At 44.8% G+C, this 20426-nt stretch overlaps 1 protein-coding gene across 1 annotated transcript in view; it reads right to left on the bottom strand.

The window, feature by feature from the left end:
• The window catches only part of flt4 (fms related receptor tyrosine kinase 4), a 281525-nt gene that overhangs the window by 14197 nt on the left and 246902 nt on the right, over positions 1 to 20426 (bottom strand). The window contains exons 23-27 of the mRNA XM_073067065.1: positions 19350 to 19472; positions 16444 to 16555; positions 15603 to 15702; positions 11640 to 11745; positions 10941 to 11080 (exon numbers count right to left, since the gene is read on the bottom strand). Coding sequence (XP_072923166.1) covers positions 10941 to 11080; positions 11640 to 11745; positions 15603 to 15702; positions 16444 to 16555; positions 19350 to 19472 — 581 coding nt within the window. The remainder of the gene's footprint in view (positions 1 to 10940; positions 11081 to 11639; positions 11746 to 15602; positions 15703 to 16443; positions 16556 to 19349; positions 19473 to 20426) is intronic.

Here is a 20426-nt window from a genome sequence, read left to right as displayed (position 1 = left end):
AACACAGCCCACATCCGAACACCAACCCAACACAACCCATATCCCAACACCAACCCACATCCCAACACCACCCCAACACAACCCACATCCCAACACCAACCCAACACAACCCACATCCCAACACCAAGCCAATGCAGCCCACATCCCAACACCAACCCAACACAGCCCACATCCCAACACCAACCCAACACAACACACATCCCAATACCAACCCAGCATAGACCACATCCACTTCCTGTGTAATACAAACAACTCCTAAGACCAATTCTCAACATTCTGTGATACAGCTGCCAACCCAGCAATCGCAGAGAATGCCAACTCAACATAAACTGCAAATCACTCCAGCTCTCCCCCCCAAATAAGTTAATTATCAACACTCAAATACCCAACATGCATTGAGGTGACTTGAATGAGGAGTACAAGAGGAGGTGTAGATAGAGTGAACAGCCAAGTACTTCCTCCCAGCGTAGAAATAGCTAATATCAGAGGGCATAAGGAGAGTATAGGGTGGGGGGGATGTCACAGGTAGGTTTTTTTTTGCAGAGCGCTGTGGTGTGTGCAGTGCAACACTCTGCCAGGGGTAGTGGTAGGGACATTTAAGAAACTCCTAGGCATGTGGATGACAGAAAACTCACATCCCCCTGGGAACTTGATGACGCTGAGGACAATATGAGTGAAGTTCTGGAGCATGTTGATATTAAGGAGAGGAGGTGTTGGAGTTGTTAAAATACATTAGGATGGACAAGTCCCCGGGGCCTCACGGAATATTCTCCAGGCTGCTCCACGAGGCAAGGGAAGAGATTGCTGAGCTTCTGGCTAGGATCTTTATGTCCTTGTTGTCCATGGGAATGGTTCTGGAGGATTGGAAGGACACGAATGTTGTCCCCTTGTTCAAAAAAGGTAGTAGGGATAGTCCGGGTAATTATAGACCAGTGAGCCTTACGTCTGTGGTGGGAAAGCTGTTGGAAAAGATTCTTAGAGATAGGATCTATGGGCATTTAGAGAATCATGGTCTGATCAGAGACGGTCAGCATGGCTTTGTGAAGGGCAGATCATGCCTAACACGCCTGATAGAGTACTTTGAGGAGGTGACCAGGCATATAGATGAGGGTAGTGTAGTGGATGTGATCTATATGGATTTTAGTAAGGCATTTGACAAGTTTCCACACGGTAGGCTTATTCAGAAAGTCAGAAGGCATGGGATCCAGGGAAGTTTGGCCAGGTGGATTCAGAATTGGCTTGCCTGCAGAAGGCAGAGGGTCGTGGTGGAGGGAGTACATTCAGATTGGAGGGTTGTGACTAGTGGTGTCCCACAAGGATCTGTTCTGGGACCTCTACTTTGTGTGATTTTTATTAACGACCTGGATGTTGGGGTAGAAGGGTGGGTTGGCAAGTTTGCAGACGACACAAAGGTTGGTGGTGTTGTAGATAGTGTAGAGGATTGTCGAACATTGCAGAGAGACATTGATAGGATGCAGAAGTGGGCTGAGAAGTGGCAGATGGAGTTCAACCCAGAGAAGTGTGAGGTGGTACACTTTGGAAGGACAAACTCCAAGGCAGAGTACAAAGTAAATGGCAGGATACTTGGTAGTGTGGAGGAGCAGAGGGATCTGGAGGTACATATCCACAGATCCCTGAAAGTTGCTTCACAGGTAGATAGGGTAGTTAAGAAAGCTTATGAGATGGTAGCTTTCATAAGTCAAGGGATAGAGTTTAAGAGTCGCGAGGTAATGATGCAGCTCTATAAAATTCTAGTTAGGCCACACTTGGAGTACTGTGTCCAGTTCTGGTCGCCTCACTATAGGAAGGATGTGGAAGCATTGGAAAAGGTACAGAGGAGACTTACCAGGATGCTGCCTGGTTTAGAGAGTATGGATTATGATTAGAGATTAAGGGAGCTAGGGCTTTACTCTTTAGAGAGAAGTTGGATGAGTGGAGACATGATAGGGGTATACAAGATATTAAGAGGAATACATAGAGTGGACAGCAAGCGCCTCTTCCCCAGGGCACCACTGCTCAGTACAAGAGGACATGGCTTTAAGGTAAGGGGTGGGAAGTTCAAGGGGGATATTAGAGGAAGGTTTTTCACTCAGAGAGTGGTTGGTGCGTGGAATGCACTGCCTGAGTCTGTGGTGGAGGCAGATACACTAGTGAAATTTAAGAGACAACTAGACAGGTATATGGAGGAATTTAAGGTGGGGGGGATATATGGGAGGCAGGGTTTAAGGGTCGGCACAACATTGTGGGCCGAAGGGCCTGTAATGTGCTGTACTATTCTATGTTCTATACCAACATAAGAAATAGGAGCAGAAGTCAGCCATCTGGCCCATCGAGCCTGCTCTGCCATTCAATAAGATCACGGCTGATCTAGCTATGGACTCATCTCCACCTACCTGTCTTTTCCCCATAACCCTTAATTCCCCTACTATGCAAATATCTATCCAACCTTGTCTTAAATATATTTACTGAGGTAGCCTCTATTGTTTCATTGGGCAGAGAATTCTATAGATTCACTACTCCCTGGGAAAAGCAATTCCTCTTCATCTTCATCCTAAATCTACTTCCCCAAATCTTGAATCTATGTCCCCTAGTTCTAGTCTCACCTACCAGTGGAAACAACTTTCCTGCCTCTATCTTACCTATCCCTTTCATAATTTTATGTTTCTCTCATTCTTCTGAATTCTTGTGAGTACAATCCCAGGTGATCCAATCTCTCCTCATATTCTAACCCTCTGATCTCTGGAATCAACCTGGTGAATCTCCTCTGCACAGCCTCCGAAGCCAGTATATCCTTGCTCAAGTAAGGAGACCAGAACTGCACACAGTACTCCAGATGCAGCCTCACCAGTACCCTGTACAGTTGCAGCATAACCTCCCTGCTCTTAAATTCAATCCCTCTAACAATGAAGGCCAACATTCCATTTGCCTTCTTGATAGCCTGCTGCACCTGCAAACCAACCTTTTGTGATTCATGCACGAGCACTCCCAAGTCCTTCTGCTCAGCAGCATGCTGCAATAATTTTACCATTTAAATAATAATCTGCTCTTTAATTTTTCCTTCCAAAGTGGATGACCTCGTATTTACCAACATTGTACTCCATCTGCCAGACCCATGTCCACTCTCTTAACCTATCTATATCTCTCCGTATCTTCTGCACAATTTGCTTTTCCACTCAATTTAGTAACAGAGCAAACTTAGATACACTACGCTCAGTCCCCTCTTCCTGATCGTCACTGTATATCGTGAATAGTTGCAGGCCCAGCACCGACCCCTGCGGCACCCCACTCACCACTGATTGCCAGCCAGAGTAAGGCCCGTGTATCCCAACTCTCTGCTTTCTATTAGTTAACCAATCCTCTATCCATGCTAATACATCACCCCCAACTCTATGCATCCTTATCCTGTGGCACCTTATCAAATACCTCCTGGAAATGAACTAGCATTCATTTCGAGAGGACTGGAAAATAAAAAACAAAGATATAACGCTGAGGCTTTGTAAGGCATGGGTTACACCACATGTATTCTGGGCAGTAGTGAGCCCCATATCTAAGAAAGGATGTGCAGGCATTGGAGAAGATCCAGATGTGGTTCATTAGAATGATTCTGGGAATGAAACATAGATAGACAGATAGATAGATACTTTATTGGAGCCAAAAGAGATTACAGTGTCACAGTAGCATTACGAGTGCAGATACATAAATATAAAAATATTAGAAAGGAAGTAAGAAAGAATAAAAAGTAAGTTACTTCAATCAGTCTAAGAGGAAGGGGTCATCAATACTAATAGTGCTCCTCTGTTCAGCCAAGGTGGCACGCAGAGGGTGAGAAACGTTGTCCAGAATTGCTTGGATTTTCCTTAAGTTCCTTTGTTCTACCACAGCCTCCAGTGTGTCCAGTTTGACTCCGATAACAGAGCCATCGTTTCTAATCAGTTTACTGAGCGTGCTGACATCTGCCATCTCCAGTGCTGATGCCATTACCCCAACACACAAGATTGTACTGGTGACAAGACTGGTAGAACATGTGAAGGAGAGGCCTGCATATTCCAAAGGACCTCAGTCTCCTCTGGAAGTGGAGGTGACTCTGACTCTTCTTGCACACAGCCTCTGTGTTGGTGCTACACTCAAGCCTGTCATTCAGGTGCCCCTCCTATTCTATGCCACATCCACATCCTCACCATCAATAGTAACAGGGAGCAATACAGGCTTAGTCTTCCTAAAGTCCATCACCATTCTCCATTGTCTTACTGATGTTGAGCTGCAGATGTTTCAGCTTGCACCAACTGACAAAGTCCTCCCTGTATTCATCCTCCTGTCCTCCCTTTATGCACCCAACTATTGCTGAGTCATCAGAGAATGTCCACAGATGACATGACTCAGTGATAGACAATAGACAGTAGGTGCAGGAGTAGGCCATTCGGCCCTTCTAGCCAGCACCACCATTCACTGTGATCATGGCTGATCATACACAATCAGTACCCTGTTCCTGTCCTCTCCCCATATCCCTTGACCCCACTATCTATAAGAGCTCTATCTAACTCTCTCTTGAAAGCATCCAGACACTTGGCCTCCACTGCCTTCTGGGGCAGAGCATTCCACATATCCACCACTCTCTGGGTGAAAAAGTTTTTCCGCATCTCTGTTCTGAAAGGCCTACCCCTTATTCTTAAACTGTGGCCTCTAGTTCTGGACTCACCCATCAGCGGGAACATGCTTCCTGCCTCCAGCGTGTCCAATCCCTTAATAATCTTATATGTTTCAATCAGATCCCCTCTCATCCTTCTAAATTCCAGTGTATACAAACTCAGTCGCTCCAATCTTTCAACATATGACAGTCCAGCCATTCCGGGAATTAACCTTGTGAACCTACGCTGCACTCCCTCAATAGCAAGAATGTCCTTCCTCAAATTTGGAGAACAAAACTGCACACAATACTCCAGGTGGGGTCTCACCAGGGCCCTGTACAGCTGCAGAAGGACCTCTTTACTCCTATACTCAATTCCTCTTGTTATAAAGGCCAGCATGCCATTAGCTTTCTTCACTGCCTGTTTGCTTTCATTGACTGATGTACAAGAACACCTAGATCTCGTTATACTTCCCCTTTTCCTAACTTGACTCCATTTAGATAGTAATCTGCCTTCTTGTTCTTGCGCCAAAGTGGATAACCTCACATTTATCCACATTAAACTGCATCTGCTATACATTTGCCCACTCACAGACAGACAGACATTCTTTATTGATCCCAAGGGAAATTGGGTTTCATTACAGTCGCACCAACCAAGAATAGTGTAGAAATATAGCAATATAAAACCATAAATAATTAAATAATAATAAGTAAATTATTCCAAGTGGAAATAAGTCCAGGACCAGCCTATTGGCTCAGGGTGTCTGACACTCCGAGGGAGGAGTTGTAAAGTTTGATGGCCACAGGCAGGAATGACTTCCTATGATACTCAGTGTTGCATCTCGGTGGAATGAGTCTCTGGCTGAACATACTCCTGTGCCTAACCAGTACATTATGAAGTGGATGGGAGACATTGTCCAAGATGGCATGCAACTTGGACAGCATCCTCTTTTCATACACCACCGTCAGAGAGTCCAGTTCCACCCCCACAACATCACTGGCCTTACGAATGAGTTTGTTGATTCTGTTGGTGTCTGCTACCCTCAGCCTGCTGCCCCAGCACACAACAGCAAACATGATAGCACTGGCCACCAGACTCGTAGAACATACTCAGCTTCGTCCGGCAGATGTTAAAGGACCTCAGTCTCCTCAGGAAATAGAGACGGCTCTGACCCTTCTTGTAGACAGCCTCAGTGTTCTTTGACCAGTCCAGTTTATTGTCCATTCATATCCCCAGGTATTTGTTATCCTCCACCATGTCCACACTGACACCTTGGATGGAAACAGGGGTCACCGTTGCCTTAGCCCTCCTCAGGTCCACCACCAGCTCCTTAGTCTTTTTCACATTAAGCTGCAGATGATTCTGCTCGCATCATGTGACAAAGTTTCCCACCGTCGCCCTGTACTCAGCCTCATCTCCCTTGCTGATGCATCCAACTATGGCAGAGTCATCAGAAAACTTCTGAAGATGGCAAGACTCTGTGTTGTAGCTGAAGTCCGAGGTGTAGATGGTGAAGAGAAAGGGAGACAGGACAGTCCCCTGTGGAGCCCCAGTGCTGCTGACCACTCTGTCTGACACACAGTGTTGCAAGCGAATGTACTGTGGTCTGCCAGTCAGGTAATCAATAATCCATGACACCAGGGAAGCATCCACCTGCATCACTGTCAGCTTCTCACCCAGCAGAGCAAGGCGGATGGTGTTGAACGCACTAGAGAAGTCAAAAAACATGACCCTCACCTAGCCTGTCCAAGTCACCCTGCATTCTCATAACATCCTCCTGACATTTCACACTGCCACCCAGCTTTGTGTTATCGGCAAATTTGCTAATGTTACTTTTAATCCCTTCATCTAAATCATTAATGTATATTGTAAACAGCTGCGGTCCCAGCACCGAACCTTGTGGTATCCCACTGGTGGAATCTTGTGGTACACTACATCCACTGGCTCTCCCTTGTCCATTTTCATAGTTACATTTTTAAAAAACACCAGAAGATTAGTCAAGCATGATTTTCCCTTCGTAGATCCATGCTGACTCAGACTGATCCTTCTATTGCTATCCAAATGTGTCATAATTTCCTCTTTTATAATTGACTCCAGCATCTTTCCCACCACTGACGTTAGGCTGAACGGTCTATAATTCCCTGTTTTCTCTCTTCCTCCTTTCTTGAAAAGTGGGACAACATTAGCCATCCTCCAATCAGCAGGAACTGATCCTGAATCTATAGAACATTGGAAAATGATTACCAATGCGTCCATGATTTCTAGAGCCACCTCCTTAAGTACCCTGGGATGCAGACCATCAGGTCCTGGAGACCTACCAGCCTTCAGACTCAACAGTCTATCCAACACCGTTTCTTGCCTAATATAAATTTCCTTCAGTTCCTCTGTTACCCTAGTTCCTTTGACTACTATTACATCTGGGAGATTATTTGTGTCTTCCTAGTGAAGACAGATCCAAAGTACCTGTTCAACTCATCTGCCATTTCTTTGTTCCCCATAGTAAATTCACCCGTTTCTGTCTTCAATGGCCCAATTTTGGTCTTAACTTTTTTTTTGCTATTCACATACCTAAAGAAGCTTTTACTATCCTCCTTTATATTCTTGGCTAGTTTACCTTTGTACCTCATTTTTTCTTGGCGTATTGCCTTTTTTGTTATCTTCTGTTGCTCTTTAAAAGCTTCCCAGTACTCCGGCTTCCCGCTCATCTTTGCTATGTTATACTTCTCTTTTATTTTTATACTGTCCTTTACTTCCCTCGTCAGCCACGGCCACCCCTTACTCCCCTTAGTATCTTTCTTCCTCTTTGGAATGAACCGATCCTGCACCTTCTGCATTATTCCCAGAAATACCTGCCATTGTTGTTCCACTGTCTTCCCTGCTAGGGTATTGTTCCATTGAACTCTGGCCAGCTCCTCCCTCATAGCTCCATAGTTCCCTTTGTTCAACTGTAATACTGACACATCTGATTTTCCCTTCTCCTTCTCAAATTGTAGGTTAAAACATATCATATTATGGTCACTAGCTCCTAATGGTTCCTTTACCTCGAGGTCCCTGATCATATCTGGTTCATTGCACAACACTAAATCTAGAATTGCCTCCTCCCTGGTAGGCTCCAGTACAAGCTGTTCAAAGAATACATCTTGGAGGCACTCCACAAACTCCCTTTCTTGGGGTCCAGTACCATCCTGATTCTCCCAGTCTACCTGCATGTTGAAATCCCCCATGACAACTGTATCATTACCTTTGCAACATGCCAATTTTAACTCTTCATTCAACTTACACCCTACATCCAGACTGCTGTTTGAGGGCCTGTAGATAACTCCCATTAGGGTCTTTCTACCCTTAGAATTTCTCAGTTCTATCCATACTGACTCTACATCCCCTGATTCTATGTCCCCCCTTGCAAGGGACTGAATATCATTCCTCACCAGCAGAGCCACCCCACTCCCTCTGCCAGTCAGTTTGTCCTTTCGATAAGATGTATATCTTTGAATATTCATTTCCCAGGCCCTGTCCGCTTGAAGCCATGTCTCTGTTATTCCCACAACATCGTACTTGCCAATTTCCAACTGAGCCTCAAGCTCATCTACTTTATTCCTTATACTTCGTGCATTGATATATAATACTTTTAATTCGGTACTCCCCTCTCCTTTCATATCAATTCCTATTTCACTTGGCCATACTGTACGATCTCTTCTTGAGCTTTCTGCTCCATTGATTCTGTTGTCCTTTTTAACTTTTCTTATTTTCACTTTCCCTTTAACTCCATCTTTATATTTCCAGTTCATCCCCTCCCCCCCACTACTTAGTTTAACACATTTGTGTTGCAGTGGCAAACCTGTCTGCCAGAATGCTGGTCCCCCGCCTATTAATGTGCAACCTGTCCCTTTTGTACAATTCATCCCTACCCCAAAACAGATCCCAGTGGTCCAAGAATGTAAATCCTTGCTTCCTGCACCGGTTCCTCAGCCACACATTCAGATCCATTATCTCCCTGTTCCTGCCCTCTCCAGCACGAGGAACTGGAAGCAAACCAGAGATAACCACCCTGGAAGTCCTGCTTTTCAGCCTTCTTCCGAGTTCTCTGAAGTCCCGCTGCAGAATGTCCTTCCTCTTCTTCCCGATGTCATTTGTGCCGACATGCACTACCACTTCCAGCTGTTCACCTTCACCCTTGAGGATTCCCTGCAATCGGTCCGTGATGTCCTGGATCCTAGCACCAGGGAGGCAACACACCATCCTTAAATCTCGCCTGTTGCCGCAGAAATCCTTTCCCGTACCTCTTAATATGGAGTCCCCTACTACCACGGCTCTTCCTGATGTCTGACTCCTCAGCTCTGCTTCTGCATCAATTTTTGACTCGCAGACCTGTCCGCCTCTCAGACTGGCAGTATCTTCTGTTCTGACAGCTTCCAAGAGGGTGAATCTGTTTACGAGAGGTACATCCCTTGGGGTCTCCTGTACTTCAAGCATCCTTTCCTTCCTCATCGTCGCCCCCCCTTCTCTCTTCCGGTATCCTCGGTGTAACGACCTCACTGAAGGTCCTGTCCAGAAAACCCTCGTTTTCGCGGATAAACCTGAGGTCATCCAGTTCTTTCTTCAGTGCTGCAACATGCTCCTTCAGAAGCTGAATCTGGACACACGTTCCACAGCTGTAGCAGCCGGGGTCACCGTCAGTGTCCCTGACCTCCCACATCATGCACGTAGCACACTGAATCAGCTTAGCGGTCATGTCTTCACCCTCTCCAATTGTGGCGTAGTCTCCTTGCCGAAGACTCTCGAGCCAAAGACTAGCACTTTTCACACCAGGCACTTCCCTCGACCAGGCTGCTTCCCTGGTGATGTATCAAAGTCCAAGGATTAACATATCCGGAGCATTCGATGGATTTGGCCTGTACTCATTGGAGTTTAGAAGAATCAGAGGGGATCTCATGAAACCTAAGGAATATTGAAAGGCCTAGATAGAGTGGATGTGGAGAGGGTGTTTCCTATAGTGGGGGAGTCTAGCACTAGACAGCACAAGCTCAGAATAGAGGGATGAACATTTAGAACAGAGATGAGGAGGTATTTCTTTAGCTGAATGTAGTGAATTTGTGGAATTCATAGAACACAGAAAACCTACAGCACAATACAGGCCCTTCAGCCCCCAAAGCTTTGTCGAACATGGACTGTACTTACCTTAGAACTACCTAGGCTTAACCATAGCCATCTAATTTTCTAAGATAATTCATTGCCGCAGATGGCTGTAGAAGCCAAATCATTGGGTATACTTGAAAGTTGTTAGGTTTTTGGTTAGTCAGGGCATCAAATGTTACAGGGAGGAGGCAAGAGAATGGGGTTGAGAGGGAAAATAAATAAGCCATGATGGAATGGCAGAGCAGACTCAGTAAGACTCGGACTCTTATAACCATATTTTGATATGAAACTGTAAACAGTGTGTTTTATGAAGTCCTGTATACTGTCTAATAGTGTATCACTGTGATATTACACAGAACAGTACAGCACAGTACAAACCCTTTGGCCACAATTATATTGATATTGTCATTATCTGAATACATTTTTGTATACAGTAGTGTGATGGCTCGAATTGAGTACGCTGTTCTCACAAGGGGTTATTCCCTCAATGAAGAACGCCTGTGCGTAACTTTGTTTAACATGGGGAGGCTGATGCACAAGTCCTTAACTGAGAATGGTGAACCTGTGGAATTCTTTGCCACAGGCAACTGTGGAGGATAAGTCTTTATGTATACTTAAGGCAGAGGTTGGTAGATTCTTGATTGGTCAGGGCATGAAGGGATACAAGAAGGCAGGAGATTGGGGCTGAGAGGAAAATTGGACGAGCCATGATGAAATGGTGACACAGACTCGATGGGCCAAATGGTCTAGTTCTGCTGCTATATCTTATGGCCTTATGGATAGATCAAGGTCAGGGTCCAGTGGCATGGAACGTAAGATGACAAGGGACCCTTCACTACTACAGGCTTCCTCCACCTGCACTGTAGTTGTGATGTGTCATCATCTTCCACCAGCTCCACTGATGATGTCTTGGTTTGATTGATCTTTGTATGGAACCTCCCTTTGACCTTATCACTATGGGTGACCCTATCAGGAGCTAAGCTCCAGATGGCATCACATTTAGGATCTCAGGAACTCACAAGCCTCTCCACCATGACAAGTGACGACACTTGGAAAAGTTTTGCATATAAAAAAAATGTGGGAATGGCTGAGACTGCTCTGGGAGAGGAACTGAGTGGACTGACGGTGGACAGGGAGATGTCCGAAACAGAAGAAAGTGCAAACTTCACGATTGCTTACCGTGGTCTTATACTGTCACATCGTATCCTGGATTCAGACACCTCGGCAGCCCCTCGAGCCAGGGATGAATGGAAATGGGAGAAGGCCAGATCTCCTTCGGTGGCCTGCAGCACACTGAGGGGAATGTAATCCTTACCATCCTGGAGAAACAGACACCCTTGAGTACACATGGCACCCCTCACAGTCACAGAACCCTTTCAGTATAAGGTGCAGGATGCAGTGAAAAGCTAGTCTTGCATGCTGTTCATACAGATCAGATCATTCAAGATCCAAGATTAATTATTGCCATTCTTCAGTACACAAGTGTAAAGGAGAACAATTGTTATTCTGGATCTAATTCAGCACACAAAAACGCAATAAGATAAAGAACACAATGAATATAATACATTAGATAACTTATATGTCCATAAAATGACACTAGGTACTGGAGTGTCTGTACATAAAGTTGATGATAGGAAATTATAAAATAGTGGTGGTGAGAGTGGGGGGAGGTTTTGATCAGGTGGTCCTGGTGTGGACGCTACGTAGCCTCCTTCCTGATGGGGGTGGAGCAAACAGTCCATCAGCAGGGTGGGTGAGATCCTTCATGATGTCACTAGCCCTTTTCAGGCACCTTTCTGTATATATGACTTGCAATTACTTCAGGAGCTGATGGTGCAGTGTATGTTGGGCTGAGCTCGTACAAGCCCAGGGTCTCACCTGTTGCACGTTAGCTTGCAGCAGGTCCCCAAGTATCTCCACCAGGTCAGAGAAGGTTGGTCTGTCCTTTGGATCTCCTTGCCAGCTGTTCAGCATGATGCGATAGCTAGGGGACAAGAAGATTATCATCAGTTGGTCATCTGCTGATTAAAGAGTTTCGAGAAAGTTAAACTTTCTGGTCAGTGAACTAACAGGTGATGGTTTACAGTTAATGTATGCAGTAATAGTTATAGGGAAAGGCTAGAAAGAGTGGATGTGGAGAGGATCTTTCCTGAAGTAGGGGAGTCTAGGACCAGAGGGCACAGCTTCAAAATAGAGGGATGTCCATTTAAAACAGAGATGAGGAGTAATTTATTTCGCCAGATGGTGGTGAATCTGTGGAATTCATTGCCACAGATGCCTGTGTAGGCCAAGTCATTGGGTATATTTAATCGAGGAGGTTAACAGGTTCTTGATTAGTCAGGGTGTCAAAGGTTACTGGGAGAAGGCACGAGAATGACGTTGAAAGGGATAATAAATCAGCCATGATAGAATAGCAGAGCAGATTCGACAGGCCAAATGGCTTAACTCTGCTCCTATGTCTTATATCTTATGGACTAAGGTTCTGAGTACAGGAGTTGTGATGTTCTGTTGAAATTGTATAAGACATTAGTGAGACCAAATTTGGAGTATTATGTGCAGCTGTAATCACCTACCTACAAGAAAGATATCAATAAGATTGACAGGGTATGGAGAAAATTACAAGGATGTTTTGGGGACTTGAGGACCTGATTATAGGAAAAGGTTGAATAAATTAGAACTTTATTCCCTAGAGTGTAAGAGAATGAGAGGAGATCTAGTAGAGATCTAATTTATATCAATAAATTAGAGAGAGTGCAGAGACGATTTACTAGGATGTTACCAGGGTTTCAGCACTTAAGTTACAGAGAAAGGTTGAACAAGTTAGGTCTCTATTCATTGGAGCGTAGAAGGTTGAGGGGGGATTTGATCGAGGTATTTAAAATGTTGAGAGGGATAGATAGAGTTGACGTGAATAGGCTGTTTCCATTGAGAGTAGGGGAGATTCAAACGAGAGGACATGATTTGAGAGTTAGGGGGCAAAAGTTTAAGGGAAACACGAGGGGGTATTTCTTTACTCAGAGAGTGATAGCTGTGTGGAATGAGCTTCCTGTAGAAGTAGTAGAGGCCAGTTCAGTTGTGTCATTTAAGGTTAAATTGGATAGGTATATGGATAGGAAAGGAGTGGAGGGTTATGGGCTGAGTGCGGGTAGGTGGGACTAGGTGAGATTAAGAGTTCGGCACGGACTAGGAGGGCCGGAATGGCCTGTTTCCGTGCTGTGATTGTTATATGGTTATATGGTTAGAGGTACACAATATTATGAAGGGTATAGACAGGGTAAATGCAAGGTTTTTTTCCCCACTGAGGTTGGGTGAACTAGAGGCCTTAGGTTAAGTGTTGTCAGAGAGGAGGATGCTGTGGGCAGCTTGGTCCCTGTGATTACACTGCACACGCCGGCCGTCAATCATCACTCAGTGCAGAATAGAACTAGAGGTGATTGGTGAAGTATGAAAGGTGAAATGTTGAAGGGGAACCTGAGGGGGTGCTTCTTCACTCAGAGGGTGGTGAGAGTGTGGTACGAGTGAGCTCGATTTCAACAGCCAAGAGAAGTTTGGATAGGTACATGGATGGCAGGGGTGTGGATCAGGTGCAAATTGATGGGAGTAGACAGATTAAATGGTTTGGCACAGATCAGATGGGCCAAATGGCCTGTTTCTGTGCAGTACCTTTTTATGACTCTATGCTGGATTTTACATAGTACTCAATGTTATTCCTATAAATAACACTACACACATCAAATTCCCCTTTAATAATCTGGCAGTCGCGACTGATGGATTTTACACAGTACTCAACGTTATTCCTATTAATAGCACAACACACTTCCACCTTTGCCACATGACCTGCTGGGTTCCTCCACTGTTCTCAAGGTTTTCAGCATCCACAAAATCTCATGTTCTATTTGTATGTCAGCAAAGACTCTCGGGTGGACAGCATTCTAACTGGTTGCATATGTACAGGATTGGAAAAAGCTGCAACTCAGCTAGCTCCATCTTGGGCATTAGGCTCCCCAGCATCTTCAAAAGGTGATGACTCAAAAAAGTGATAACTGTCATTAAGGAATCCCATCACCCAGGGCAAGCCCTCTTTTCATTGCTACCATCAGAGAAAGGTACAGGAGCCCGAAGACCCACACTCAATGACCTAGAACAACTTCCCGTCTGCTGTCAGATTTCTGAACAGACAATAAACCCTGAACACTACCTCACTTTTTTGTTCCCTTGTCACACTCCCTCTTTTCTTCTTTTTTTTCATTCATTCATCAGGGAATGAGATAGGCAGGTGATTGAAGTTTGTGTAGTGAAACACTTTGCATCTGATGATTAAAATCCCATTAGTTTCAAGGTAATTGTGGAAAAGGATAGGTCTGGTCTGTGGGTTGAAATTCTAAATTGGAGAAAGGACAATTTTGATGGTATCAGAAAAGATCTGACAAGTGTTGATTGGGACAAACACAAAACACTCTACAGATGCTGGAAATCCAAAGCAACAGTCACAAACTATTTTGTGTGTGTTAATTAGATCAGCATATTTGCAGATGACACTAAGATTGGGGGTGTAGTGGACAGCGAAGAAGACCATCAAAGCGGTATCTAGACCAACTGCTGAAATGGGTTAAAATGGCAGATGGAATTTAATGCAGACAGGTGTGAGGTGTTGCATTTTGGGAGGGCCACCAGGGTAGGTCTTACAAGGTGTGCGGTAGGGTTTTGAGGACTGCGGTTGAACAGAGGGATCTGGGAATACAGGTCCATAATTCCTTAAAAGTTGGTAACACAGATAGATTGGGTCGTAAAGAAAGCCTTCTTACAGTGGCCTTCAGAAATCAATGTACAGGAGCCGGGATGTTATGTTGAAATTGTGTAAGACACTGGTGTGGCCTAATTTGGAGTTCAGCAGTTTTACCATCAGAAAAGATATCAATAAGATTGAAAGAATACAGAGAAAATTTACAAGGATGTTACTGGGACTTGAGGACCTGAGTTATAGCAAAAGGCTGAATAGGTTAGGACTTTATTCCCTGGAGCATAACAGACTGAGAGGAGATTTGATAAGAGGTATACAAAATTATGAGGGGTATAGATAGAGTAGATGTAAGCAGACTTTTTCCACTGAGATTGGGTGAATCTACAACTAGAGTCATGGGTCAAGGGTGAAAGGTGAAATATTTAAGGGAAACATGAGCGGGAACTTCTTCACTCAGAGGGTGGTGGGAGTGTGGAACGAGCTGCTCGCACAAATGATGGATGCAAGGTTGATTTCAACATAAGAGAAATCTGGATAGGTATGGTCGACTATGGGTTGATGGGACTAGACAGAGTAATGTATTTGCACAGACCAGATGGGCTAAAGAGCCTGTTTCTGTGCTGGAGTTTCTATGACTCAATCTATTTGATGTTGATGAAAATATATAATATATTCTTATTGCAATTTATAGTAGTCTTTCAGCAAAACAGTGACATACATCAGTAAAATAAACCTGATTCTGTGAGGTGTTAAACAATTGCTGTCTGTACGGAGTTTGTACTTTCATTCCGTGACTTCCATGTGCTCCGGTTTCCTCCCACATCCCAAGATGTGCAGGTTAGGGTTAGTAAGTTGTGGCATACTGTGTTGGCACCACAAACATGGCAACACTTATGGCTGCCCCAGCACATCCTCAGATGCAACAACACATTTCACTTTATGTTTCAATGTGACAAATAAAACTAACATTTAATCACCTCAGTAAATGTCACATTAAACCACTAAACCCCTGAGAGTGTTCATGGGTAAACCTGGACAAAACACCATTGGAATTTAACTCTTGGCTGCAGGATCACGGGGGTGGGGAAGAGACATCTTACATTTCTTCTGTTGCATATTCTGGAGCCCTCATCCTAGTTCCTTCCCTCAGCCGCTGGCAGAACTCCTCATTGATCTGGACTCCAGGATAGGGAGAGACACCTGCAATGAGAGGGGTGATCAGTCTGGTACTAACAAGGTAAACAGGAGGGGAAGATTCAAGTTCAAGTTTAATTATCATTGAACCATACATGAATATCTTTCATGAGGACCACAATCCTGTTGTAGTTTGGAGGCTCACGTGCCTCAATGACCTGGAGAGGCTTGCGTGCCTCAATGCTGGCTGGTTTTATGCTTTGGCTCTTGATAGGGTTACCCATGCTAAACAGGTCAGAGGGTAGAGCCCTGATGAAGAGTGGTCCACTGGTCCTCCAGGTTCGGGGGTTCAGCTCCAGGCTAACAATCCTGACTAGTAAGACAAAACTGTTATGGAAACAGCAATATGTGATGGTATTACTGAGTCTCTATCCAGAACTTGCATGGCTGACATTAGTGAAAACTGAGAGGAAGCTACTGACACAATAAAGGAAGCCATGAACACCGCCAGAGATGGAGGACCTTCATTGCTGCTCTAAGCACCTACGGCGTAATGACCAAAAGCAAGTTGCATGAATATAGTCAAACAAAACAGCATTCCTCTGGGACCAAGGTGCAACATACATTACCAACAGCACAATGCACATATGGTTAAGATTTCAGCAAAAAATACAGTCACAAAGGAAAAAATAGATAAAAATAATACAGCCCAAGTCCCTGAGTGGCATGACTGTTCCAGCTTATTCCTCCACCGAGCAAACATTGGAGAGCAGCACCGAGAGCAGAGCGGCAGGACGGCCCCCTCACCTAAAGAGAAGATTTCCCACAGGAGCACGCCAAACGACCATACGTCGCTCTGGGTGGTATAGACTTTATCAAAGATGCTTTCCGGAGCCATCCACTTTAGCGGGAGACGAGCCTTGAGCAAAGGAGGGAAAGTGGGAGTTACAACCAGCCATTCACTCTTGAGCACATCCCAAACTAACGAAAAAGCCAAAAAGAATTTGAGCTGAACTTGACTTTGAGAATTTGAAACTGAAATTGATTTATATCATTATGAGAGGCAGAAATAGGATCAGGATCTTTTCCCCATGGTAGAAATGTCACAAACTAGAGGATATGCTTTTTAAGGTTAGAGAAGGTAAGCTTAAAGATGAAATGAGGCATAAATGTTTTTTTTACACAGAGAGCGGTAGGTGCCTGGAATGGTTACCGGGACTAGTAGTGGAAGCAAACAGTTTGATTGAGATGATGTGACATTTAGATAAACAGCTGAAAATGAAAGGAATTCACTTAATCTCCAGATTCCCTTAAACACCATGGAACGTTCAATACAAAGCACAGAATAAAAGGACAGAGATGAGGAGGAATATCTTTTGCCAGAGAGTGCTGAATCTGTGGAATTAATTGCCATGGATGGCTTGTGGCCATACTATTGAGTACATTTAAAGCAGAGATTGATAGATTCTTCATTCGTCAGGGCATTAAAGATTACAGGGAGAAGGCAGGAGAATGGGGTTGATAGGGATAATAAATCAGGCATGATGAAATGATGGAGAAGACTCGATGGGCCAAATGGCATAATTCTGCTGCTGTGTCTTATGGTCTTAGACCATAAGATATAGGAGTAGAACTGGACCATTTGCCCCATTGAGTCTGCTCCGCCATCTCATCGTGGTTGATCCAATTTTCCTCTCAGCCCTAATCTCCTACCTATATCCTTTTATTCTTATGGAATGGAGGTATGTGAATGATACACAGGAGGTATAAATTTATAGACAAAAGGTTTGTACATTCTCCCAATGACAGTGTGGGTTTCCTTAGGTGCTCCAGTTTCATCCACATTCCATACATGTTCAGGTTCGGGTCAGTGGGTTGTGGGCATGTTATGTTGGCGCCAGAATCCTGGTGACACTTGCGGGCTGCCCCCAGCACAACCACAGACTGCAATGGTTTTTGACACAAATGATACATTTCACTGTATGTTTTGATGTACATGTGACAAATAAAGATAAGCTTTTAAAAATGTTTGAATAACCGTTACTCAGAATTGGGAACTTCACTGCTCTGTATACATTTTAGAACTATTTTTATTAATACAGTATACTTAGAAATTAAAAAAAATGAGTTCAATAGTTTCTTCTTATCTATGCCGTTGAATGTTTACATCTTGAACTTCTCAGTTAGAGTTATACAGAGTAAAGCCCATCCTGCTCTCTCCCACCACACAGGAATCACAGGTAAACTCTCCTCAGTTAACGTTATAGAGTAAAGCCCACCCTGCTCTCTCCAACCATACAAAATAGCTCAGGTAAAACTTAAACATTGTACATAAGGAAAGAAGCAGGACAAGGCCATTCGGCTGTTTTGTGCCTGCTCTCCCATTCAGTAATCTGGGGTAGCATGGTCACATAGTGGTAAGCGTAATGCTATTACAGTGACAGCAACCCAGATTCAATTCCCAGTGCTGTCCGTAAGGAGTTTGTACAAGGTAGAGTTTGCAACCGCGAGTGAGGATCTGAGGTGTTCTGGTTATACTGAACCCTGTCATTTTTTTAATGACCAGAGAGGGGTTTTTTACATCAGTATGTGGTGTGAGTTACTTGTTACCCAAGCAAGGGCTGACCTGTGACATCAATAGAGGGAAACCCGGAAAATTGGTTTACAGTTATAACAAAGGATCGGAAAGATTACGAGAGGCATGGAGAACATAGATAGTGAATTATTTTTTTCCATGCTACAGATTTGAAAAACATGAGGGTAGGAGATTGTAAGGGGAACTTGGGGGTAACTGAGAAGGTGATAGCTGGAACTTGCTGCCAGAGGAGACCATGAAGTCAGATACTGTCACTGTGTTTTAGCATTTAGAGACTGACGTACAGAGGGATGCGGCCCTAATATGGGCCAATGGCACAGAGTCATAGAACGCTGCAGCAGAGAAACAGGCTTTGGCTCATCTGGTCCTTGCCAAACTGTTAATGTGCCCACAGACCTGCTCCTGGACTACAGCCTTCCATACCCTTCCCATCCATGTACCTATCCAAATTTCCCTTAAATGTTGAAATTGATCCCACGTCCACAACTTAGATGAGAAAAAAATGTCAGTATGAAGGTGATAGTCCAAAGGGCCTGTTTCTGTGCTGTACCCCCATCCGGCTCTGTCTATTAGGCCAAGGTCAGTGGGGTGGGCTGGTCACCAGTGCAACTGGATGTGAGCTGTGGGCTAAAAATCATGGATTGACCTTCATGGGATTCTCCTGTGTAAGGTGACCTCCGACATCTGGCTAAAGAAATTCTAAATGGATGTCCCTCTATTCTGAGGTTGTGCCCACTGGTCCTAGATTTCCTCACTTTAGGAAACATCCTATAACATAAACCTTAACCCCTCACCAAGGTTTAAGAGACACTTAGACACAGAAATTGACAAGGTTTCCGACCTGGGGCTCACAGACCCTCGGTTCATGGTAAGGTTCACTGCCATAAGGTAGGGACATGTTCAGCACAGCTTTGTGGGTCGAAGGGCCTGTAATGTGCTGTATGTTTTCTATGTTTCTATAAAAAAGATTGGGGTAGAGGAATACAACTCCAATGTGGGCAGAGGGATTGGTATAGATGGGAAAAAGGCCAGATGGATGTGTTGGACTATTTCTGCTGTCTCCACTCTGTGGCCCCATCGGAAGGAGCAGCTGGCTATGTCAGGTTTGAGAACTCACATTGCCCTTCCTCACGTAGTCAGGGTCCTTGTAGATGTCTCTCGCGAGGCCAAAGTCACAGATCTTCACCACGTTGTTGTCAGAGAGGAGGATGTTGCGAGCAGCTAGGTCCCTGTGAATACACTGCACACACCGGCCATCGATCAGCACCCAGCACCCACCTAAAACCATTACCCACCCAATCCCCATCACCCAGCACTCAACCACCCAGGTACCTGTGAATACAGTTCACACACCAGCCATCACCCAGCACCCACCCAGTCCCCATCACCCAGCCCCCCAGCACCCAGCACTCAACCACCCAGGTCCCTGTGAATACAGTTCACACACCAGCCATCACCCAGCACCCACCCAGTCCCCATCACCCACCCAGCACCCATCACCCAGCCATCCAGGTCCCTGTGAATACACTGCAAACAATGGCTGTCACTCAGCCCAGTCTTCACGGCCACTGGGAATTCTGATCATGGAACCCCACCCCTGACCTAGTGCCAGCACACATCACCAACGCAGACTCTGTCACTCACCCACGTAGCACCCTCCTACCACCTAACCAGCACTCATGATCACCTACTTATCACCCCAGCCACTCAGTCCCCATCATTACTCACCCAGCATCTATCACCCACACCCCACCCATCCCAACAATGACAGGTATGCCACCCATGGATCCACCTTCACCTCCAGTAACCCTGGGAAGTCGTATGTTAGGAACAGGAAGTCAGCTGGGCTGAAAGGGTCACCAGACTAGAGACTGTCTTCCCACAGATGCTGCCTGTGCTCTCCGCTCCACTGTGCAAAAGTCTTAGGCTCCCCAGCTATACCTATGTGCCTAAGACTTCTGCACTGTACTATAATTCTTCTCCCATGTCTTATGGCTCATGGTCTGCAGCAGCAGTCCAGTCAAATACATAATAATTACTATAAATTACAATAAGAATATAGTTAGATATTAAATATTGCAAAACGAGAACAAAAATAGTGAGGTGGTCTTCATGGTTTTGGTATCTGTTTCGAAATCTGATGGATATTTTATTTAGAGATCCAGCATGGAACAGACTCATCTGACCTAACGAG

Source organism: Hemitrygon akajei, chromosome 15 (assembly GCF_048418815.1).
Source record: "Hemitrygon akajei chromosome 15, sHemAka1.3, whole genome shotgun sequence".
NCBI classification, from domain to species: domain Eukaryota; kingdom Metazoa; phylum Chordata; class Chondrichthyes; order Myliobatiformes; family Dasyatidae; genus Hemitrygon; species Hemitrygon akajei.
Note: the sequence above shows the minus strand (reverse complement) of the source record. Positions and strands in the feature narration are given on the sequence as shown.